Here is a 24732-nt window from a genome sequence, read left to right as displayed (position 1 = left end):
ACAAACAAACATGTATTCATGGGAATTATGCACATTTGGAAGTATAACATGCAGAGCTTTTATTAGACATTTATTGTTTCATTTAAGTGTTCAATGACTTTGATGAAAAAGTTGATAAAATCGTAAAAAAAACATATTTTGTGAACAATTCGTTTTTCGAAAGAATCATCTTCATTTTGAAACTTAAGACACAACTTAATATTCCTTTTAAATGTTTAAAAGGTTCACAAAATAAACATTAGATACTTTTCCATAGTTTGTGAATCTGTTTCAAACATTTGAAGCAGTTCTTATATAAACTGGGTAAACTGTGGATGTGTTTGGTGAGTTTGTTTGTGTCAAAGTCAGAGAGCCGTGTCTCTCTACAGTGAGAGGTTTTTGTACGGCGGCTCAATGACTTTGTATCACTGTGGTACACGTTCGGTGGAGGAACCAGACTGGAGTTTGGAAGTAAGTCAAATGTTATTTTACAAGAGCAATTACTCTTTTGTTGTGTATTCAGCATACTAGGCAAAATAGTTGCCTCTCCATGCCATTGTATAAATTATTCTCAAATATTTTGCACTAAGAGGCTAACTTTCCTCCAGCAAAAGACGTTTAAATGTTTTTATGAGAGTTATTATTTCCACCTTTAATGGTGAAGTAGCATCTTGAGGGCTGGTAGGTTTAGTTCAGTGTGTCAAAGTCAGAGAGCCGTGTCTCTAAAGTGAGAGGTTTTTGTACGGCGGCTCAATGACTTTGTATCAATGTGGTTGACTTTTGGTGGAGGAACCAGACTGGATGTTGGAAGTAAGTCAAATATGAATTCATAAGAGCAATTTCTCTTTTGTTGTACTTGTTATTCAGCGTACTAGGAGAAATAATTACCTCTCCATGTCATTGTATACATACTTATCAAATATTTGTTTAACTAAGAGGCTACCTTTACTCCAGCAAAAGTTATTTAAATGTTTTTATGAGAGTTAAACGAGAATAAATCCTTATTTCCACCTTTAATGGTGAAGTAGCATCTTGAGGGCTGGTAGGTTTAGTTCAGTGTGTCAAAGTCAGAGAGCCGTGTCTCTCTACAGTGAGAGGTTTTTGTACGGCGGCTCAATGACTTTGTATCACTGTGGTGGACTTTTGGTGGAGGAACCAGACTGGATGTTGGAAGTAAGTTTCTGCACAAAAACTAAATATGATGTTGTTAAGAGACGTTTTAAATTCTATGTTAGAATGTTTGAGAGATAGATTTTTATTATTTTAATCGTAATGTTTAGATAGTATTAGTATTCATGTCTTTATTTCTCTTCATCATTGAGCCTAAGTCGGAGAAGATTTTCTTCAAATGTCTTTATACATTCCCATCATACTGTCATTTAAACAGCTTCAAATGTGAAATGATAAAAATGCTAATTTTACCTTAACTTATTTTAAATGTTCTATCTCGGTTCACCCTTCTGTTTTCAAAGAAATTACGAAAACAGTTTTCATATACAGTTAAACAGAGTAAAGATAACGATGGATATTAAAAAATGTGTTGAATTCTTTCAGACATTATTTTAAAGTTTGTAAAACTGGGTAGTGATTGAGATTCACATTAAGCTCAATTGATTGTTCCATTTCCTGTATTTGTTCATTTATCCAGTTAATAATTTAATAATGGTTTGCTGAGTTCAGGTTTTGGATGATTTGGACCACAACTTTTTAAATGCTTCCTAATGTTGTACTTTATTTCCAGTGTAGTTGAGGTGATTCTGTATGAAGTGCCTCTGTGCTGATTTGCATGAGAGGCTTCTTAAAGGGAAGTGAAACAATGTGTGAGTGAGAGACTGATGGAACAGAACCAACATCTGACAGAAACTCCTTAAAGGAGAAACGCTCTCACAGTAAAGGGGTCCCAGTGTCTGCTGGTTGATTGACAGCTGTGTGCTCCCTGTCCTCTAATCTGATTGGTCTCTCCTAGGTGATGTCCGTCCCACCCTGACGGTGCTGCCCCCCTCCACAGAAGAGCTGCAGCAGGGGAAGGCCACGCTCGTGTGCCTGGCCAACAAGGGCTTCCCCTCAGACTGGAGTCTGGCCTGGAAGGTGGACAGCAGCAGCAGCAGCAGCAGCAGCAGCTGGGAGGAGAGCAGGAGCCCCGGGGTGCTGGAGAAGGACGCCCACTACAGCTGGAGCAGCACCCTGAGGCTCCCTGCAGACCAGTGGAGGAAGGTGCGCTCTGTGACCTGTGAGGCCACCCAGGGCTCCCAGACTGCGCTCTCAGAGACACTGAGGAGAGACCAGTGTTCCCAGTCCTGAGCTGACTCACTGGGACTCTGCTTTCTCTCTCACACTGCTCTCAGTCTGCTCTCTGGCTCTCAGGACACGTTTCAACATCAACCTGTTTTTGCTTGTGTCGATGGTTTCAACATTTTAAAACAATAAAGATTAATGTGTGTATTATAAAAGTGACATGTCTTCGGATTCCCTTTCTGTGAGATATGATATATATATATAAGAAACCTTATTCACATTAATTCACAAATGTCACAACATTACCAAGTCAATATAACCCATATTACTTTTTAATGATCTTAAAGGTCCCATGTCATGGCCATTTCTACTGATCATAATTCCATTGTTGAGGTCTACTAGAATACATTTACATTGTTCAATGTTCCAAAATCACATTGGTTTTGTCATACAGCATCTCTGTATAGTATGTGTATTCACTCTCTGTCCTACACGCCTTGTTGGAGCTCCTGCTCCCCCCCCCCCCCCATGAGCCCACTGTGCTCTGATTGGTCAGCTCGCCCACTCTGTTCTGATTAGTCAACCACCGCTACAGCTACAATGGCGTTTGTTTGCAACCAGAAAATGACACCAGTAATGACAAACAGATGAGAATGCTGCGTGGGGTCTGGGTGCCGTGTTGGCGGGACGTTGCGGGGATCGCTGGTCCGCCCTGTGGGGCTCGAGGAGAGGCCAGTGTGAGGTGGATTACTGGTGTTGTTACCTGGTTGCTGCGTGGGGTCTGAGCATCGCGGCTGAGAAAAGATAAGTGTGAGTGAGTGTGTGTGCGGAGCTCCACGGATTGGACCAATTGGTCCATTTGGACTTAGTAACGTCAACCTGCCCCGGAAGAAAAAAATGGAAAAAGATAAATCTCCAACGAGGCGTTCTGGGGCAGCATAGACACGTATTTTCTGTGTTAGAGTTTTACTCGCTACAGGGTGTACTTTGAGGGTTTGTGACTTTGCAGACCGTTTACATGCAGAAAAAGCTACATAACACACAAGGGGACGGGTAATAACCAGAAAAGCATATGATGGGACCTTTAAGGGTTTGGATATACTTCTGGATTTATTCTAGTTTTATTTTTATTAATACAAATTGGTACCAATAACAATAGCATGAACATTTCAATGGTAAACCACAAAGCTCTCTCTTATTACTAATGTGTAAGTACATCCATGTGTGATGTTCATGTGTTGTTAAACTGTACCTTGAATATATTCTGACCATCTGAATCAAAACTTCTAAATAAGATTGTCCAGGATAAGAAATACAAAGCAGGCTATCATCATCATCATAAAGTCATATAACATGAATCCTCAAATATTATTTAATGGACACAGTACAACTCCACCAAAGAACTTGAGACCAAAGAGAGGGTACCACAGGCTCTGTCTCTGCTGTCTGTTTGCAGAATTATTAAATTACACGATTTTTTGATGATTGAATCAAAACTGATATTATATGAAAACAAATACTTATTTATTACCTTAGTTGTGTGAATGCCTTTCATAAGAATTAAATCGCTCCTATGTTTCTGTATGACACATGACAGTAGATCCTGATTATCTTGATGGATATATTTGAAAATCATTGGTGGAGAAGATGCTTTTACAAAGGTGTTACTCTGAGAAGATTATTTTGCAGTGGTGTTACTCTGAGAAGAGGCTTGAGACCCTGATCTTTCTTCCTAAATTTAGTAGGGGGGGGGGGGGAGCTGGGGAACAAACGAGAGAGGGTAATGTTTGGAAAGTCTTTTCTGTGTGTGGAGGAAGGTAGAGGAAGAGGAGGAGGGAATCATGGCAGCTTGTCAGAGATGATTCAGGAAGCACTCACCTCTTTATGTGGTGTTTCCTCGACTCGCTGAAGAAAATTGAGACCAGTGGAGTCTGGGAGATAAAGACGGAGCAGAAAGTCCAGCCAGAGCCGAAGCATTCTATCCCTCCTCGACTGCTGGTGAGTTCAATCATATTTGGATCTTTGTGATCGCTTTGCAGGTGCTGTGGATTACATTGGTGCATTTATGTCAATGACATTGGATTTAGATGGATGGATATTTACTTTATTCATCCCAATTTGGGAAATTCTTTTGTTACCGGACCAGTGTGTTCAACATTAAAATACAAATACTTAAAAAGTGGAATAGAGTTAACAATTAACAATTACAAATCAAATGAAAATGGAAAATAGTATATCAAATATAAACACTATAAACAACATAACAAATTCTGGATATTTAAAATATTCTTTACAAAGGTCAAAAATACTGCAGTAGCAGGAATATAGGCTTATGCTATACTGTATAAACATATGAGAGCATATCATTTACAAATATACAGAACATTGTAAATTGTTATCAGGAAGTGGAGCTCAATGCAGCAGTGAGCTCTCTGCCAGCCAGAGGTGAGGTGTTGAAAAGTGTTATTGCAGAAGGCAGGAATGTTTTCCTGTCCCTCTCTGTGTGACAGCGGAGCAGTCTGTTGGAGAAGGAGCTCCTGTCTGTCCAGCTGCAGGTGGAGAGGGTGGGTGGGGTTATCCATGATGGATAACAGTTTGTTAAGTGTCCTCCTCTCCACCACAGCTACAAACTGCCCAGTTTCACACCGATGATAGAGCCAGCTCTCCTGATCAGTTTATTGAGTCTGCTGGTGTCACCGGCTCTGATGCTGCCCCCCCCGCCCCAGCAGACCGCAGCACTGGCCACAACAGACTGGTAGAATATCTCCAACATCTTGCTGCACACTTGGAAGGATCTCAGCTTCCTCAGAAAATAGAGTCGGCTCATCCCCTTCTTGTACACAGCGTCAGTGTTGATCCTCCACTTCAGTCCGTTGTCTACGTGCACTCCCAGGTACTTACTCTGTTTACTGGATTATTCAGCCGCTTTTAAAAGACTGTTTTTTGAGTTGGACAATTCCTGTGGACTTGAACATTTCTCCAGTTATTGTAGTTTGTGCTGCTGTTGGGGACAGAGTTATTTCCAAACAAGGATGTTTGATTTGAAGTTGGGACTTTTGATCTTTGGGAGTCTCTCCAGTGAGACAGAAGTGAACACTGTTCAAAAGGAAGATGAGCACCCATGAGTTTAGTGTGGCTTTTATAGATTTAGATTTACAATGTTCCTATGGTGTGTGTATGAGTTCATTCTCTTTATATTCCCTTGAGAAGTATTTCAGAATTCTTTGCTTGAAAAAGAAGAAAGTTACATGCTTAATGGAGATGACGGACATTTCATGTGTGTGTGTGTGTGTGTGTGTGTGTGTGTGTGTGTGTGTGTGTGTGTGTGTGTGTGTGTGTGTGTGTGTGTGTGTGTGTGTGTGTGTGTGTGTGTGTGTGTGTGTGTGTGTGTGTGTGTGTGTGTGTGTGTGTGTCCTCAGTGAAGTGTAGCTTCCAGCTGCAGCAGTCAGTTCAGTTCCTGTTCAGTCTTACTGAGGGAGGTTTTTGTACGACGCTTTTTCACTGTGTGAACACAAACTGACTGTTGGGGTAATGGAAACTCTGACAGTAGTAAACTGCTGCATCATCAGTCTGGACTCCACTGATGGTCAGAGTGAAGTCAGAGTTTGATCCACTGCCTGTAAAACGCTCTGAAATCCCTGATGCTCGAGTGCTAGCATAATGAATGAGCAGTTTAGGAGTTCCTCCATCTCTCTGTTGGTACCAGGCTAAACGGTTCCCACCATGAACATGGGAACTGGTCGTACATGTGATGGAGACGGAGCTTCCCGCAGCAGAGCTCACTGCTCCAGACTGAGTCACTGTGACCTGGCCTCTGGACTCTGAGGATACAGAGACAAAGACATAAAGCAGCGTCATGGTTTTGTCCGCTTCATTCCAGAGGGACGGATGTTCACAGAGGAGAGGAGTTTGATTCTCTGGACTTTACCTGTGAAGCAGCAGCAGAGGAGAGTCCAGATGAGGACGCAGATCAAAGTCATGTTTTTGATGAGGAGGATTTCTGTGGCTTCTGTTGTCATGAAGGACAGCTGTCAGTCATCCAGTGTTCAACTCTCAGGACTATAAGGTCTCCCAGAGCACTGGAGCATGGTGCTGCTGATGCAAAGTGTCTCTCTATGGAAATGCTCTGACTGACTCCAACAGGGACCTGGATTACTCTGATGATGCTGTTTATCAATGGATCCATCTCTCTGTCAGAGGATTGATCAGGAATGGGTCAGCGCTCACTTGTTTGAGGCTCTAAGTTCAATGGACACATTTTCTTGCAGTTAATTTCATTAAAAAGCTCAAATGAATAACCCCAAATAATCAATACCACCTAGGAAAAACAAAATGGAGATTTATTATGAATCCTGATGGACAAACAAACATGTATGTATGGGAATTATGCACATTTGGAAGTATAACATGTAGAGATTTTATTATACATTTATTGTTTAATTTAAGTGTTCAATTACTTTGATGAAAAGGTTGATAAAATCGTAAAAAAAACATATTTTGTGAACAATTCGTTCTTTCGAAAGAATCATCTTCATTTTGAAACTTAAGACACAACTTAATATTCCTTTTAAATGTTTAAAAGGTTCACAAAAGAAACATTAGATACTTTTCCATAGTTTGTGAATCTGTTTCAAACATTTGAAGCAGTTCTTAAATAAACTGGGTAAACTGTGGATGTGTTTGGTGAGTTTGTTTGTGTCAAAGTCAGAGAGCCGTGTCTCTCTAGAGTGAGAGGTTTTTGTACGGCGGCTCAATGACTTTGTATCACTGTGGTACACGTTCGGTGGAGGAACCAGACTGGATGTTGGAAGTAAGTCAAATGTTATTTTACAAGAGCAATTTCTCTTTTGTTGTGTATTCAGCATACTAGGCAAAATAGTTGCCTCTCCATGTCATTGTATAAATTCTTCTCAAATATTTTGCACTAAGAGGCTAACTTTCCTCCAGCAAAAGACGTTTAAATGTTTTTATGAGAGTTATTATTTCCACCTTTAATGGTGAAGTAGGATCTTGAGGGCTGGTAGGTTTAGTTCAGTGTTTCAAAGTCAGAGAGCCGCGTCTCTAAAGTGAGAGGTTTTTGTACGGCGGCTCAATGACTTTGAATCACTGTGGTTGACTTTTGGTGGAGGAACCAGACTGGATGTTGGAAGTAAGTCAAATATGAATTCATAAGAGCAATTTCTCTTTTGTTGTACTTATTATTCAGCGTACTAGGAGAAATAATTACCTCTGCATGTCATTGTATACATACTTATCAAATATTTGTTTAACTAAGAGGCTACCTTTACTCCAGCAAAAGTTATTTAAATGTTTTTATGAGAGTTAAACGAGAATAAATCCTTATTTCCACCTTTAATGGTGAAGTAGCATCTTGAGGGCTGGTAGGTTTATTTCAGTGTGTCAAAGTCAGAGAGCCGAGTCTCTCTACAGTGAGAGGTTTTTGTACGGCGGCTCAATGACTTTGTATCACTGTGGTTGACTTTTGGTGGAGGAACCAGACTGGATGTTGGAAGTAAGTTTCTGCACAAAAACTAAATATGATGTTGTTAAGAGACGTTTTAAATTCTATGTTAGAATGTTTGAGAGATAGATTTGTATTATTTTAATCGTAATGTTTAGATATAGTATTCATGTCTTTATTTCTCTTCATCATTGAGCCTAAGTCGGAGAAGATTTTCTTCAAATGTCTTTATACATTCCCAACATACTGTCATTTAAACAGCTTCAAATGTGAAATGATAAAACTGCTAATTTTACCTTAACTTATTTTAAATGTTCTATCTCGGTTCTCCCCTCTGTTTTCAAAGAAATGACGAATACAGTTTTCATATACAGTTAAACAGAGTAAAGATAACGATGGATATTAAAAAATGTGTGTAATAATGGTTTGCAGAGTTCAGGTTTTGGATGATTTGGACCACAACTTTTGAAATGCTTCCTAATGTTGTACTTTATTTCCAGTGTAGTTGAGGTGATTCTGTATGAAGTGCCTCTGTGCTGATTTGCATGAGAGGCTTCTTAAAGGGAAGTGAAACAATGTGTGAGTGAGAGACTGATGGAGCAGAACCAACATCTGACAGAAACTCCTTAAAGGAGAAACGCTCTCACAGTAAAGGTGTCCCAGTGTCTGCTGGTTGATTGACAGCTGTGTGCTCCCTGTCCTCTAATCTGATTGGTCTCTCCTAGGTGATGTCCGTCCCACCCTGACGGTGCTGCCCCCCTCCACAGAAGAGCTGCAGCAGGGGAAGGCCACGCTCGTGTGCCTGGCCAACAAGGGCTTCCCCTCAGACTGGAGTCTGGCCTGGAAGGTGGACAGCAGCAGCAGCAGCAGCAGCAGCAGCTGGGAGGAGAGCAGGAGCCCCGGGGTGCTGGAGAAGGACGCCCACTACAGCTGGAGCAGCACCCTGAGGCTCCCTGCAGACCAGTGGAGGAAGGTGCGCTCTGTGACCTGTGAGGCCACCCAGGGCTCCCAGACTGCGCTCTCAGAGACACTGAGGAGAGACCAGTGTTCCCAGTCCTGAGCTGACTCACTGGGACTCTGCTTTCTCTCTCACACTGCTCTCAGTCTGCTCTCTGGCTCTCAGGACATGTTTCAACATCAACCTGTTTTTGCTTGTGTCGATGGTTCCAACATTTTAAAACAATAAAGATTAATGTGTGTATTATAAAAGTGTGTTCTGATTCCCTTTCTGTGAGATATGATAAGAAACCTTATTCACATGAATTCACAAAAGCCATCATACATTTTTTCCAGATGACTTGTTAATAATTGCTAGACTGTTGATGTACTTCCGCATTCATTTTGGTTCTATCTATGTTATTAATTAGTTCCAATAATCTTAGTAGGAATATTTAAATGGTAAACCACAAAGCTCTTATAACTAATGTTTAATGTATTCTGTATGTTATGTTCATGTGTTGTTAAATGTTACCCTGAATTCATTCTGGACATCTGACTCAATAAGAAAAAGAAATGCAGGTTAAGAAATGAAAAGCAGGGTATCATCTGCATACAGTTATATAACTTGAATCTAAATTGAGATTACCTTAAAGGTCCCCTATTATACTCCTTTTCAACAATATATTATAGGTCTCAGATATTTACAAACCATGTCTCTGAAGTGTTTGGCTCTAAAAACCAAACAGATCATGCATGGTATAATGCAGTAAACCCCTCTGCTTCAGCCCTGTGTTTGGTTTAAAAAACCACAATGGTGCTCTAGGAGGAGATGCAGGTGATAAGGTGGGCCGGTGTTACCTTGGTTGGTTATTGGCTAATGGTTGCACAGCCCAACAAAAACATTGTGACATCAAAAAGTGGCCAAAATGTGATCAGCTCATTTTCAGACAGGTTTTTAGATGGATCAGGATAAAAAGAAAGGGAATCTTTTTTCCTGAAACTTTCATAATGCCTTTACACAGAGGGGACACATATTTATGTATAAAAGGAAAAGTGGATCCTGAGTCTTGGATCCACGACCTCTGCAGCTCATCCAGAATGCAGCGGCTCGTCTGGTCTTCAACCTTCCTACATTTTCCCACACCACACCGCTCCTCCGCTCCCTTCACTGGCTTCCAGTAACTGCTAGAATCCACTTCAAGACACTGGTACTAGCGTACCATGCTGTGAATGGATCTGGCCCTTCCTACATCCAGGACATGGTTAAACCATACACCCCAGCACGTGCACTCCGCTCTGCGTCAGCTCCCTGTTGCCCATTGACATCAGGACAGCCTAAAGCTTACACATCTTCCGGCGCAGACTGAAAACTCATCTCTTTCGAATCCACTTTGAGCAATAAAATAAAAAATAAAATAAAAACATACTAACAAAGCACTTATATACTAACAAAGGACTGGCTTATCTAAAGCCAGTTGAGTAGCACTTAAAATGGTTTGGCTCTATGAAACATAATGTACTTATATGATTCTGTTTTCTTCAAGTTTGTATCTTCTTGGTCGAATGCACTTATTGTAAGTCGCTTTGGATAAAAGCGTCAGCTAAATGAAATGTAATGTGGATCCTGAGTCGTGGATCCTGAGTCGTGGATCCTGAGTCGTGGATCCTGAGTCGTGGATCCTGAGTCGTGGATCCTGAGTCGTGGATCCTGAGTCGTGGCTATAGCTGTCGCTGTGGTCCTGCCTGATGCTCTCCTCCTTACTACTTCTTTGATGGCTCCCACAGGATTGTTGCCATCCACCTTTATTCAATGTCTTCTTATTTATAGACACATGCATTTTCAAGCATTTGGACTACCTATGTTGTAAATGTATTGTCTTTTTAATTTACAAACAACATCTATTGGACGTCTGTCCGTCCTGGGAGAGGGATCCCTCCTCTGTTGCTTTCTCCGGGTTTTTTTCATTTATTTTCTTTGGATGTTTTTCCTTGTCCAATGTGAGGGTCCGAGGACCAAGGGTGTCATATTTATATTCTGTACAAACTGTAAAGTCCGCTGAGACAAATGTAAAATGTCTGATATTGGGCTGTATGAATTGATGGATTTAATCTTCAGCTTTTTCATTGATATCTACACATATATACACAGATATACAGTTTTATAATTTTTTAGAAGAAATTGCATAGCATCATTGATATATTGTGAGTGCAATAAAACGGTATCAATGATACACTTATGTAATTGTACACAATTTCTTACAGCATGATAGAAAATAAGATTTGTTAAGAGCTAAAATATTTTTCTTTTCCTGCTCCTTGACAAATTACGTTAGAAAGCAAACATAAAAAGTAAGAATTTAGCATTCACTCAATATTTATATAAAATTAAATATGTGCTATAATGTCACTTGGGGTTCACAGTTATGAGGGCCAAAGTTATAGAGTGGTTATTAAAGCTGTTAGAAAACCTTTTGGTACTCAAAAATCACAAACTAATTGTAAAACTATTTTTAACAGAAATAAACTATTTTTTTTAATGTTGAAAGTGTTGTTGTGGTATTACATTAAAAAAATGTTGGTAATGAATGCTATAGTTTTTTTTTTTTTTCTGTGCAGTTGTTCATTCAAATCACTTCCTCTTTAGTTGAGGAGGTTTTTGCACGACGTTGTATCACTGTGTGAACGGCCTGCTGTTACACTGCTGACAATAATAATCTCCTGCATCTACAGTCTGAACTCCAGTGACGGTCAGAGTGAAGACAGTCCCAGATCCACTTCCACTGAAACGATTTGAAACTCCAGACTGAAGAGATGTAGCATAATATACCAAGAGTTTAGGAGCTTCTCCAGGTTTCTGAAGGTACCAGTTAAGGTATGTACCAGCACTTGTACTGGCTATACATTTGATAGAAAGAGTCTGTCCTGGAACAACAGACAGAGATCCAGGAGACTGAGTCAGGAGGATTTCTCCTGATGAATCTGGAAAACATGAAAACAGCAGAAGGGTTATTGAGACAAATCCAGCTTGGAGAAAGATGATCAACATCCAAACAGAAGAGCATCCTCTCTTTAACATGGAGATCAGATGGAAGAAGGTACATGCTGCTTGTCTCAGTGCTTCTCCATCATAGCAGATCATCATGTTGGTGAACCTGGTTGCTTCCTGAAGCAACGTTTTCAGAAGAGAATCTCACCCTGAACAAGGAGCCCCAGGGTGGCCAGCAGTAGAGTCAGCGACATCATCATTGTGCTGCCGGCGTGTCAGTGGCTCTGAAAGACCTGGACAGCCGCTGATCACCTCTGGCCTCTTAACGTCTGGGAGCAGAGAGGCAGGACACATATGCAAACACACAGAGTCAGTGAAGTGTAGCTGTCCTCAAACAGCATGGTGTTCCCCCTCAGTGCTGACAGCATTCACTGTTTCATGTTTCACTACATAATGGCCTCTCAAAGATTACTATGTCGAACACAAGTTCATTTGGTTTACACAAAGCAAGTACTACAAGTTGAGCCTGTTGGTGAGAAGATTTTAAAGTGTAGAAATATATGTTGTTTGACACACGTGAAAGAAAAAAAAATCTATTGATACAGATTGTTAAAAGGTTTCACACCAGAATACAAATTCAGTTTTGCAAGTTTTCTTATACAGTAGCTACTTCAATTTACATGATTCATTTTGACAGAAATGTAAAGTCTGAAGTCGGCAATGCATCCTTTTTGTAAATCTAAAAAAAGAGTGGCATTAGACAGAATACTATATTTAATGACTGATCACATTATGGTCTTAAAGATTAAACAAGGCAGTTTTATATGATGTGAAAATGAATGTCATTAGTGGGGAATATGATTTCATGATGAATATACTCAGAGAAGATACCTGAGATGCTGATGCTTTTCTTTAATCTCCATAAAGTTGTATTATTTCAGTTTTCAGATGCTCCTTGTTTTATCATCTGTTCAAATCTACTGTCTGAAATATAGCTGACACTTTAGATCAGCAGCATGAAGTGTTGGATTCACATCTGTTGTTTACCGTTTACATTATTTGTTAAGTTGTATCCCAATGTGCTTCAAGCTAAGCTGGAGATGATCATTTCAGATTTGTTTGTCCATTTAAACGGTGTAATTCAATTTCTATTTAACTTTCACATCCATCACTCACAAAAATGTTCAAAGGACTGTTAAATGAACTTTGACGGGCTCTTTGAAAAGATCTCATGTAACAGATGATTTTGATTCTTGGCTCCACATTAAATAAAGAATCCAGTTTAAGATACTGGTGATCCCTTTTAGAGCTCTGCATGGTCAGACAGCCTCCTTTATCTCTGACCTTCTACAGCGCTGTATCACTAGGAGGTCAGAAACGTCTCATGATCAGGGCTGGCTGGATTTACCTCACTGCAGACTTTAAAGTGAAGGTGACCTTTGATTTGAAGTCGGGACTTTTCATCTTTGGGAGTCACTCCAGTTAGACAGAAGTGAACACTGTTCAAAAAGAAGCTGAGGACCAATGAGTTTAGTGTGGCTTTTATAGATTTAGTATTTTAGTATGGTGTGTATGAGTTCATCTTCTTAATATATTATTAGGAACATTTCAGAAGTCTTTGCTTGAAAAAGAAAAAAGTTACACGCTTAATGGAGATGAAAGTGTGTGTGTGTGTGTGTGTGTGTTTGTGTGTGTGTGTGTGTGTGTGTGTGTGTGTGTGTGTGTGTGTGTGTGTGTGTGTGTGTGTGTGTGTGTGTGTGTGTGTGTGTGTGTGTGTGTGTGTGTGTGTGTGTGTGTGTCCTCAGTGAAGTGTAGCTTCCAGCTGCAGCAGTCAGTTCAGTTCCTGTTCAGTCTGACTGAGGGAGGTTTTTGTACGACGCTTTTTCACTGTGTGAACACAAACTGACTGTTGGGGTAATGGAAACTCTGACAGTAGTAAACTGCTGCATCATCAGTCTGGACTCCACTGATGGTCAGAGTGAAGTCAGAGTTTGATCCACTGCCTGTAAAACGCTCTGAAATCCCTGATGCTCGAGTGGTAGCATAATGAATGAGCAGTTTAGGAGTTCCTCCATCTCTCTGTTGGTACCAGGCTAAACGGTTCCCAGCATGAACATGGGAACTGGTCGTACATGTGATGGAGACGGAGCTTCCCGCAGCAGAGCTCACTGCTCCAGACTGAGTCACTGTGACCTGGCCTCTGGACTCTGAGGATACAGAGACAAAGACATAAAGCAGCGTCATGGTTTTGTCCGCTTCATTCCAGAGGGACGGATGTTCACAGAGGAGAGGAGTTTGATTCTCTGGACTTTACCTGTGAAGCAGCAGCAGAGGAGAGTCCAGATGAGGACGCAGATCAAAGTCATGTTTTTGATGAGGAGGATTTCTGTGGCTTCTGTTGTCATGAAGGACAGCTGTCAGTCATCCAGTGTTCAACTCTCAGGACTATAAGGTCTCCCAGAGCACTGGAGCATGGTGCTGCTGATGCAAAGTGTCTCTCTATGGAAATGCTCTGACTGACTCCAACAGGGACCTGGATTACTCTGATGATGCTGTTTATCAATGGATCCATCTCTCTGTCAGAGGATTGATCAGGAATGGGTCAGCGCTCACTTGTTTGAGGCTCTAAGTTCAATGGACACATTTTCTTGCAGTTAATTTCATTAAAAAGCTCAAATGAATAACCCCAAATAATCAATACCACCTAGGAAAAACTAAATGGAGGTTTATTATGAATCCTGATGGACAAACAAACATGTATTTATGGGAATTATGCACATTTGGAAGTATAACATGTAGAGATTTTATTATACATTTATTGTTTAATTTAAGTGTTCAATTACTTTGATGAAAAGGTTGATAAAATCGTAAAAAAAACATATTTTGTGAACAATTCGTTCTTTCGAAAGAATCATCTTCATTTTGAAACTTAAGACACAACTTAATATTCCTTTTAAATGTTTAAAAGGTTCACAAAAGAAACATTAGATACTTTTCCATAGTTTGTGAATCTGTTTCAAACATTTGAAGCAGTTCTTAAATAAACTGGGTAAACTGTGGATGTGTTTGGTGAGTTTGTTTGTGTCAAAGTCAGAGAGCCGTGTCTCTCTACAGTGAGAGGTTTTTGTACGGCGGCTCAATGACTTTGTATCACTGTGGTACACGTTCGGTGGAGGAACCAGACTGGATGTTGGAAGTAAGTCAAATGTTATTTTACAAGAGCAATTTCTCTTTTGTTGTGTATTCAGCATACTAGGCAAAATAGTTGCCTCTCCATGTCATTGTATAAATTCTTCTCAAATATTTTGCACTAAGAGGCTAACTTTCCTCCAGCAAAAGACGTTTAAATGTTTTTATGAGAGTTATTATTTCCACCTTTAATGGTGAAGTAGGATCTTGAGGGCTGGTAGGTTTAGTTCAGTGTGTCAAAGTCAGAGAGCCGTGTCTCTAAAGTGAGAGGTTTTTGTACGGCGGCTCAATGACTTTGAATCACTGTGGTGGACTTTTGGTGGAGGAACCAGACTGGATGTTGGAAGTAAGTCAAATATGAATTCATAAGAGCAATTTCTCTTTTGTTGTACTTATTATTCAGCGTACTAGGAGAAATAATTACCTCTCCATGTCATTGTATACATACTTATCAAATATTTGTTTAACTAAGAGGCTACCTTTACTCCAGCAAAAGTTATTTAAATGTTTTTATGGGAGTTAAACGAGAATAAATCCTTATTTCCACCTTTAATGGTGAAGTAGCATCTTGAGGGCTGGTAGGTTTAGTTCAGTGTGTCAAAGTCAGAGAGCCGTGTCTCTCTACAGTGAGAGGTTTTTGTACGGCGGCTCAATGACTTTGTATCACTGTGGTTGACTTTTGGTGGAGGAACCAGACTGGATGTTGGAAGTAAGTTTCTGCACAAAAACTAAATATGATGTTGTTAAGAGATGTTTTAAATTCTATGTTAGAATGTTTGAGAGATAGATTTTTATTATTTTAATCGTAATGTTTAGATAGTATTAGTATTCATGTCTTTATTTCTCTTCATCATTGAGCCTAAGTTGGAGAAGATGTTCTTGAAATGTCTTTATACATTCCCAACATACTGTCATTTAAACAGCTTCAAATGTGAAATGATAAAAATGCTAATTTTACCTTAACTTATTTTAAATGTATCTATCTCGGTTCACCCCTCTGTTTTCAAAGAAATTACGAAAACAGTTTTCATATACAGTTAAACAGAGTAAAGATAACGATGGATATTAAAAAATGTGTTGAATTCTTTCAGACATTATTTTAAAGTTTGTAAAACTGGGTTGTGATTGAGATTCACATTAAGCTCAATTGATTGCTCCATTTCCCGTATTTGTTCATTTATCCAGTAAATCATTTAAAATAATGGTTTGCTGAGTTCAGGTTTTGGATGATTTGGACCACAACTTTTTAAATGCTTCCTAATGTTGTACTTTATTTCCAGTGTAGTTGAGGTGATTCTGTATGAAGTGCCTCTGTGCTGATTTGCATGAGAGGCTTCTTAAAGGGAAGTGAAACAATGTGTGAGTGAGAGACTGATGGAGCAGAACCAACATCTGACAGAAACTCCTTAAAGGAGAAACGCTCTCACAGTAAAGGTGTCCCAGTGTCTGCTGGTTGATTGACAGCTGTGTGCTCCCTGTCCTCTAATCTGATTGGTGTCTCCTAGGTGATGTCCGTCCCACCCTGACGGTGCTGCCCCCCTCCACAGAAGAGCTGCAGCAGGGGAAGGCCACGCTCGTGTGCCTGGCCAACAAGGGCTTCCCCTCAGACTGGAGTCTGGCCTGGAAGGTGGACAGCAGCAGCAGCAGCAGCAGCAGCTGGGAGGAGAGCAGGAGCCCCGGGGTGCTGGAGAAGGACGCCCACTACAGCTGGAGCAGCACCCTGAGGCTCCCTGCAGACCAGTGGAGGAAGGTGCGCTCTGTGACCTGTGAGGCCACCCAGGGCTCCCAGACTGCGCTCTCAGAGACACTGAGGAGAGACCAGTGTTCCCAGTCCTGAGCTGACTCACTGGGACTCTGCTTTCTCTCTCACACTGCTCTCAGGACATGTTTCAACATCAACCTGTTTTTGCTTGTGTCGATGGTTTCAACATTTTAAAACAATAAAGATTAATGTGTGTATTATAAAAGTGACATGTCTTCGGATTCCCTTTCTGTGAGATATGATATATATAAGAAACCTTATTCACATTAATTCACAAATGTCACAACATTACCAAGTCAATATAACCCATATTACTTTTTAATGATCTTAAAGGTCCCATGTCTTGGCCATTTCTACTGATCATAATTCCATTGTTGAGGTCTACTAGAATACATTTACATTGTTCAATGTTCCAAAATCACATTGGTTTCTCATACAGCATGTCTGTATAGTATGTGGAATACTGGTGACTGCTGCGTGGGGTCTGAGCATCGCGGCTGAGAAAAGATAAGTGTGAGTGAGTCCAATTGGTCCATTTGGACTTAGTGACGTCAACCTGCCCCGGAAGAAAAAAATGAAAAAAGATAAATCTCCAACGAGGCGTTCTGGGGCAGCACAGACAGGTCTTTTCTGTGTTAGAGTTTTACTCGCTACAGGGTGTACTTTGATGGTTTGTGACTTTGCAGACCATTTACATGCAGAAAAAGCTACATAACACACAAGGGGACGGGTAGTAACCAGAAAAGCATATGATGGGATCTTTAAGGGTTTGGATATACTTCTGGATTTATTCTAGTTTTATTTTTATTAATAAAAATTGGTACCAATAACAATAGCATGAACATTTCAATGGTAAACCACAAAGCTCTCTCTTATTACTAATGTGTAAGTACATCCATGTGTGATGTTCATGTGTTGTTAAACTGTACCTTGAATATATTCTGACCATCTGAATCAAAACTTCTAAATAAGATTGTCCAGGATAAGAAATAAAAAGCATGGCTATCATCATCATAAAGTCATATAACATGAATCCTCAAATATTATTTAATGGACACAGTACAACTCCACCAAAGAACTTGAGACCAAAGAGAGGGTACCACAGGCTCTGTCTCTGCTGTCTGTTTGCAGAATTATTAAATTACACGATTTTTTGCTGATTGAATCAAAACTGATATTATATGAAAACAAATACTTATTTATTACCTTAGTTGTGTGAATGCCTTTCATAAGAATTAAATCGCTCCTATGTTTCTGTATGACATGACAGTAGATCCTGATTATCTTGATGCATATATTTGAAAATCATTGGTGGAGAAGATGTTTTTACAAAGGTGTTGCTCTGAGAAGATGCTTCTACAGTGGTGTTACTCAGCCAGAGTCGAAGCATTCTATCCCTCCTCGACTGCTGGTGAGTTCAATCATATTTGGATCTTTGTGATCGCTTTGCAGGTGCTGTGGATTACATTGGTGCATGTATGTCAATGACATTGGATTTAGATGGATGGATATTTACTTTATTCATCCCAATTTGGGAAATCATTTTGTTACCGGACCAGTGTGTTCAACATTAAAATACAAATACTTAAAAAGTGGAATAAAGTTAACAATTAACAATTACAAATCAAATGAAAATGGAAAATAGTATATCAAATATAAACACTATAAACAACATAACAAATTCTGGATATTTAAAATATTCTTTACAAAGGTCAAAAATACTGCAGTAGCAGGAATATAGGCTTATGCTATACTGTATAAACATATGAGAGCATATCATTTACAAATATACAGAACATTGCAAATTGTTATCAGGAAGTGGAGCTCAATGCAGCAGTGAGCTCTCTGCCAGCCAGAGGTGAGGTGTTGAAAAGTGTTATTGCAGAAGGCAGGAATGTTTTCCTGTCCCTCTCTGTGTGACAGCGGAGCAGTCTGTTGGAGAAGGAGCTCCTGTCTGTCCAGCTGCAGGTGGAGAGGGTGGGTGGGGTTATCCATGATGGATAACAGTTTGTTAAGTGTCCTCCTCTCCACCACAGCTACAAACTGCCCAGTTTCACACCGATGATAGAGCCAGCTCTCCTGATCAGTTTATTGAGTCTGCTGGTGTCACCGGCTTTGATGCTGCCCGCCCCCCCCCCCCCCCCCCCCCAGCAGACCGCAGCACTGGCCACAACAGACTGGTAGAAGATCTCCAACATCTTGCTGCACACTTGGAAGGATCTCAGCTTCCTCAGAAAATAGAGTCGGCTCATCCCCTTCTTGTACACAGCGTCAGTGTTGATCCTCCACTTCAGTCCGTAGTCTACGTGCACTCCCAGGTACTTACTCTGTTTACTGGATTATTCAGCCGCTTTTAAAAGACTGTTTTTTGAGTTGGACAATTCCTGTGGACTTGAACATTTCTCCAGTTATTGTAGTTTGTGCTACTGTTGGGGACAGAGTTATTTCCAAACAAGGATGTTTGATTTTAAGTTGGGACTTTTGATCTTTGGGAGTCTCTCCAGCGAGACAGAAGTGAACACTGTTCAAAAGGAAGATGAGCACCCATGAGTTTAGTGTGGCTTTTATAGATTTAGATTTACAATGTTCCTATGGTGTGTGTATGAGTTCATTCTCTTTATATTCCCTTGAGAAGTATTTCAGAATGCTTTGCTTGAAAAAGAAGAAAGTTACATGCCTAATGGAGATGACGGACATTTCATGTGTGTGTGTGTGCGTGCGTGCGTGCGTGCGTGCGTGCGTGCGTGCGTGCGTGCGTGCGTGCGTGCGTGCGTGCGTGCGTGCGTGCGTGCGTGTGTGTGTGTGTGTGTGTGTGTGTGTGTGTGTGTGTGTGTGTGTGTGTGTCCTCAGTGAAGTGTAGCTTCCAGCTGCAGCAGTCAGTTCAGTTCCTGTTCAGTCTGACTGAGGGAGGTTTTTGTACGACGCTTTTTCACTGTGTGAACACATACTGACTGTTGATGATATGGACACTCTGACAGTAGTAAACTGCTGCATCATCAGTCTGGACTCCACTGATGGTCAGAGTGAAGTCAGAGTTTGATCCACTGCCTGTAAAACGCTCTGAAATACCTGATGCTCGACTGGTAGCACCGTAAACGAGACGTTTAGGAGTTCCTCCATCTCTCTGTTGGTACCAGGCTAAATATATCCCAGCATGAACATGGGAACTGGTCGTACATGTGATGGAGACGGAGCGTCCCGCAGCAGAGCTCACTGCTCCAGACTGAGTCACTGTGACCTGGCCTCTGGACTCTGAGGATACAGAGACAAAGACATAAAGCAGCGTCATGGTTTTGTCCGCTTCATTCCAGAGGGACGGATGTTCACAGAGGAGAGGAGTTTGATTCTCTGGACTTTACCTGTGAAGCAGCAGCAGAGGAGAGTCCAGATGAGGACGCAGATCAAAGTCATGTTTTTGATGAGGAGGATTTCTGTGGCTTCTGTTGTCATGAAGGACAGCTGTCAGTCATCCAGTGTTCAACTCTCAGGACTATAAGGTCTCCCAGAGCACTGGAGCATGGTGCTGCTGATGCAAAGTGTCTCTCTATGGAAATGCTCTGACTGACTCCAACAGGGACCTGGATTACTCTGATGATGCTGTTTATCAATGGATCCATCTCTCTGTCAGAGGATTGATCAGGAATGGGTCAGCGCTCACTTGTTTGAGGCTCTAAGTTCAATAGACACATTTTCTTGAACTTAATTTCATTAAAAAGCTCAAATGAATAACCCCAAATAATCAATACCACCTGGGAAAAACTAAATGGAGATTTATTATTCATCCTGATGGACAAACAAACATGTATTTATGGGAATTATGCACATTTGGAAGTATAACATGTAGAGATTTTATTAGACATTTATTGTTTCATTTAAGTGTTCAATTACTTTGATGAAAAAGTTGATAAAATCATAAAAAAAACATATTTTGTGAACAATTCGTTTTTCGAAAGAATCATCTTAGTTTTGAAACTTAAGACACAACTTAATATTCCTTTTAAATGTTTAAAAGGTTCACAAAAGAAACATTAGATACTTTTCCATAGTTTGTGAATCTGTTTCAAACATTTGAAGCAGTTCTTATATAAACTGGGTAAACTGTGGATGTGTTTGGTGAGTTTGTTTGTGTCAAAGTCAGAGAGCCGTGTCTCTCTACAGTGAGAGGTTTTTGTACGGCGGCTCAATGACTTTGTATCACTGTGGTACACGTTCGGTGGAGGAACCAGACTGGATGTTGGAAGTAAGTCAAATGTTATTTTACCAGAGCAATTTCTCTTTTGTTGTGTATTCAGCATACTAGGCAAAATAGTTGCCTCTCCATTGTATAAATTCTTCTCAAATATTTTGCACTAAGAGGCTAACTTTCCTCCAGCAAAAGACGTTTAAATGTTTTTATGAGAGTTAAACGAGAATAAATCCTTATTTCCACCTTTAATGGTGAAGTAGCATCTTGAGGGCTGGTAGGTTTAGTTCAGTGTGTCAAAGTCAGAGAGCCGTGTCTCTAAAGTGAGAGGTTTTTGTACGGCGGCTCAATGGCTTTGAATCACTGTGGTTGACTTTTGGTGGAGGAACCAGACTGGATGTTGGAAGTAAGTCAAATATGAATTCATAAGAGCAATTTCTCTTTTGTTGTACTTATTATTCAGTGTACTAGGAGAAATAATTACCTCTCCATGTCATTGTATACATACTTATCAAATATTTGTTTAACTAAGAGGCTACCTTTACTCCAGCAAAAGTTATTTAAATGTTTTTATGAGAGTTAAACGAGAATAAATCCTTATTTCCACTAGTGATGTGTCGGTCGCGAACGAGCCGATTCTTTTGAACGGCTCTTTGGTACAAACGAGGGGAACCGAGTCGTACTTGGTGAGAGCCGTTCTTGTTATCGTTCAATCGTTGGTCCGCACTCACTGCCTGCCAACATCCACTCGCCTTTTAAAAAGCTTGATTTTGTTCCCCAAACGTATTCTGTGAAGATCCGCCACTACTCTGATTGGTAGGTTTCAGCACGAGGAGTGAGATGGGGTGGGTCTTAACGGAATACGCGCGAGAGAGAAGTCATAACAAGTGGTACAGGACAGGTAGACGACGTGTTTTTCGGATGGAAAATGAGCCAAACGCGAAAACGCAGCAGCATTTGGATGCACTTCAACCAAAACCCAGGCAGTGATAAAGCGCACCATTTGTAAAGGCAAAATATCCTTTAAAGCAGGGTCAACAAATAATCTCCATCGCCACTTAAAAACACAGTATCTAATATTAAGAGTTGCATGAATTTCATTCAAGGCAAGGCAACTTTATTTACTTAACACATACAGAGGGTAAATTCAAAGTACATTCACTGACATGAATGACATGGATATGGCGCCACCTTGTGTCATGTTTACAATGCCGATTATTGACATTAGGTCTGGCAATCATTATCCTGGTGATTATTTTGCAGATAAACCTAGTAACCTTAAAAAAACGGCTCTTTTGAACGGCTCTTTTGAACGGCTCTTTGAAAGGAACGGAGCCATAAGATCCGGCTCCCTTCAAAGAGCCATAATTCCCATCACTAATTTCCACCTTTAATGGTGAAGTAGCATCTTGAGGGCTGGTAGGTTTAGTTCAGTGTGTCAAAGTCAGAGAGCCGTGTCTCTCTACAGTGAGAGGTTTTTGTACGGCGGCTCAATGACTTTGTATCACTGTGGTTGACTTTTGGTGGAGGAACCAGACTGGATGTTGGAAGTAAGTTTCTGCACAAAAACTAAATATGATGTTGTTAAGAGATGTTTTAAATTCTATGTTAGAATGTTTGAGAGATAGATTTTTATTATTTTAATCGTAATGTTTAGATAGTGTTAGTATTCATGTCTTTATTTCTCTTCATCATTGAGCCTAAGTTGGAGAAGATTTTCTTGAACTGTCTTTATACATTCCCAACATACTGTCATTTAAACAGCTTCAAATGTGAAATGATAAAACTGCTAATTTTACCTTAACTTATTTTAAATGTATCTATCTCGGTTCACCCCTCTGTTTTCAAAGAAATTACAAAAACAGTTTTCATATACAGTTAAACAGAGTAAAGATAACGATGGATATTAAAAAATGTGTTGAATTCTTTCAGACATTATTTTAAAGTTTGTAAAACTGGGTAGTGATTGAGATTCACATTAAGCTCAATTGATTGTTCCATTTCCTGTATTTGTTCATTTATCCAGTTAATAATTTAATAATGGTTTGCAGAGTTCAGGTTTTGGATGTTTTTGACCACAACTTTTTAAATGCTTCCTAATGTTGTACTTTATTTCCAGTGTAGTTGAGGTGATTCTGTATGAAGTGCCTCTGTGCTGATTTGCATGAGAGGCTTCTTAAAGGGAAGTGAAACAATGTGTGAGTGAGAGACTGATGGAGCAGAACCAACATCTGACAGAAACTCCTTAAAGGAGAAACGCTCTCACAGTAAAGGTGTCCCAGTGTCTGCTGGTTGATTGACAGCTGTGTGCTCCCTGTCCTCTAATCTGATTGGTGTCTCCTAGGTGATGTCCGTCCCACCCTGACGGTGCTGCCCCCCTCCACAGAAGAGCTGCAGCAGGGGAAGGCCACGCTCGTGTGCCTGGCCAACAAGGGCTTCCCCTCAGACTGGAGTCTGGCCTGGAAGGTGGACAGCAGCAGCAGCAGCAGCAGCAGCAGCAGCAGCAGCAGCTGGGAGGAGAGCAGGAGCCCCGGGGTGCTGGAGAAGGACGCCCACTACAGCTGGAGCAGCACCCTGAGGCTCCCTGCAGACCAGTGGAGGAAGGTGCGCTCTGTGACCTGTGAGGCCACCCAGGGCTCCCAGACTGCGCTCTCAGAGACACTGAGGAGAGACCAGTGTTCCCAGTCCTGAGCTGACTCACTGGGACTCTGCTTTCTCTCTCACACTGCTCTCAGTCTGCTCTCTGGCTCTCAGGACATGTTTCAACATCAACCTGTTTTTGCTTGTGTCGATGGTTCCAACATTTTAAAACAATAAAGATTAATGTGTGTATTATAAAAGTGTGTTCTGATTCCCTTTCTGTGAGATATGATAAGAAACCTTATTCACATGAATTCACAAAAGCCATCATACATTTTTTCCAGATGACTTGTTAATAATTGCTAGACTGTTGATGTACTTCCGCATTCATTTTGTTTCTATCTATGTTATTAATTAGTTCCAATAATCTTAGTAGGAACATTTAAATGGTAAACCACATAGCTCTTATAACTAATGTTTAATGTATTCTCTATGTTATGTTCATGTGTTGTTAAATGTTACCCTGAATTCATTCTGGACATCTGACTCAATAAGAAAAAGAAATGCAGGTTAAGAAATGAAAAGCAGGGTATCATCTGCATACAGTTATATAACTTGAATCTAAATTGAGATTACCTTAAAGGTCCCCTATTATACTCATTTTCAACAATATATTATAGGTCTCAGATATTTACAAACCATGTCTCTGAAGTGTTTGGCTCTAACAACCAAACAGATCATGCATGATATAATGCAGTAAACCCCTCTGCTTCAGCCCTGTGTTTGGTTTAAAAAAACACAATGGTGCTCTAGGAGGAGATTCAGGTGATAAGGTGGGCCGGTGTTACCTTGGTTGGTTATTGGCTAATGGTTGCACAGCCCAACAAAAACATTGTGACATCAAAAAGTGGCCAAAATCTGACCAGCTCATTTTCAGACAGGTTTTTAGATGGATCAGGATAAAAAGAAAGGGAATCTTTTTTCCTGAAACTTTCATAATGCCTTTACACAGAGGGGACACATATTTATGTATAAAAGGAAAAGTGGATCCTGAGTCTTGGATCCACGACCTCTGCAGCTCATCCAGAATGCAGCGGCTCGTCTGGTCTTCAACCTTCCTACATTTTCCCACACCACACCGCTCCTCTGCTCCCTTCACTGGCTTCCAGTAACTGCTAGAATCCACTTCAAGACACTGGTTCTAGCGTACCATGCTGTGAATGGATCTGGCCCTTCCTACATCCAGGACATGGTTAAACCATACACCCCAGTATGTGCACTCCGCTCTGCGTCAGATGAGCTCCCCATTGACATCAGGACATCCTAACGCTTACATATCTTCCGGCGCAGACTAAAAACTCATCTCTTTCGACTCCACTTTGAGCAATAAAATAAAAAATAAAATAAAAACATACTAA

At 40.5% G+C, this 24732-nt stretch overlaps 8 gene segments (V, D, J or C); 4 read left to right on the top strand and 4 right to left on the bottom strand.

Annotated features, from left to right (window-relative positions):
* The first annotated feature begins 696 nt into the window (after positions 1–696).
* On the top strand, positions 697–2352 carry LOC117492440. The segment is given in 2 exon segments: positions 697–789; positions 1946–2352. Coding segments are annotated over 2 exon segments (378 nt in total).
* A 3346-nt stretch (positions 2353–5698) lies between these two features.
* Positions 5699–6480, bottom strand: LOC117492434. The segment is given in 2 exon segments: positions 5699–6035; positions 6143–6480. Coding segments are annotated over 2 exon segments (414 nt in total).
* Positions 6481–6954: 474 nt separating this feature from the next.
* Positions 6955–8887, top strand: LOC117492449 (the record flags this gene model as incomplete). The annotated part of the segment is given in 2 exon segments: positions 6955–7024; positions 8401–8887. Coding segments are annotated over 2 exon segments (405 nt in total), but the record flags the coding sequence as incomplete, so codon positions are not given.
* A 2372-nt stretch (positions 8888–11259) lies between these two features.
* LOC117492445 lies at positions 11260–11889 on the bottom strand. The segment is given in 2 exon segments: positions 11260–11593; positions 11809–11889. Coding segments are annotated over 2 exon segments (360 nt in total).
* A 1580-nt stretch (positions 11890–13469) lies between these two features.
* LOC117492435 lies at positions 13470–14164 on the bottom strand. The segment is given in 2 exon segments: positions 13470–13807; positions 13915–14164. Coding segments are annotated over 2 exon segments (414 nt in total).
* Positions 14165–14197: 33 nt separating this feature from the next.
* Positions 14198–16669, top strand: LOC117492145. The segment is given in 3 exon segments: positions 14198–14201; positions 15058–15135; positions 16295–16669. Coding segments are annotated over 3 exon segments (414 nt in total).
* A 2765-nt stretch (positions 16670–19434) lies between these two features.
* LOC117492432 lies at positions 19435–20139 on the bottom strand. The segment is given in 2 exon segments: positions 19435–19803; positions 19911–20139. Coding segments are annotated over 2 exon segments (414 nt in total).
* Positions 20140–20721: 582 nt separating this feature from the next.
* On the top strand, positions 20722–23577 carry LOC117492447 (the record flags this gene model as incomplete). The annotated part of the segment is given in 2 exon segments: positions 20722–20791; positions 23079–23577. Coding segments are annotated over 2 exon segments (417 nt in total), but the record flags the coding sequence as incomplete, so codon positions are not given.
* Between the last annotated feature and the right edge of the window lie 1155 nt (positions 23578–24732).

Source organism: Trematomus bernacchii, unplaced genomic scaffold, assembly GCF_902827165.1.
Source record: "Trematomus bernacchii unplaced genomic scaffold, fTreBer1.1, whole genome shotgun sequence".
Lineage (NCBI taxonomy): Eukaryota > Metazoa > Chordata > Actinopteri > Perciformes > Nototheniidae > Trematomus > Trematomus bernacchii.
This window is presented reverse-complemented; position numbering and strand designations above follow the sequence as displayed.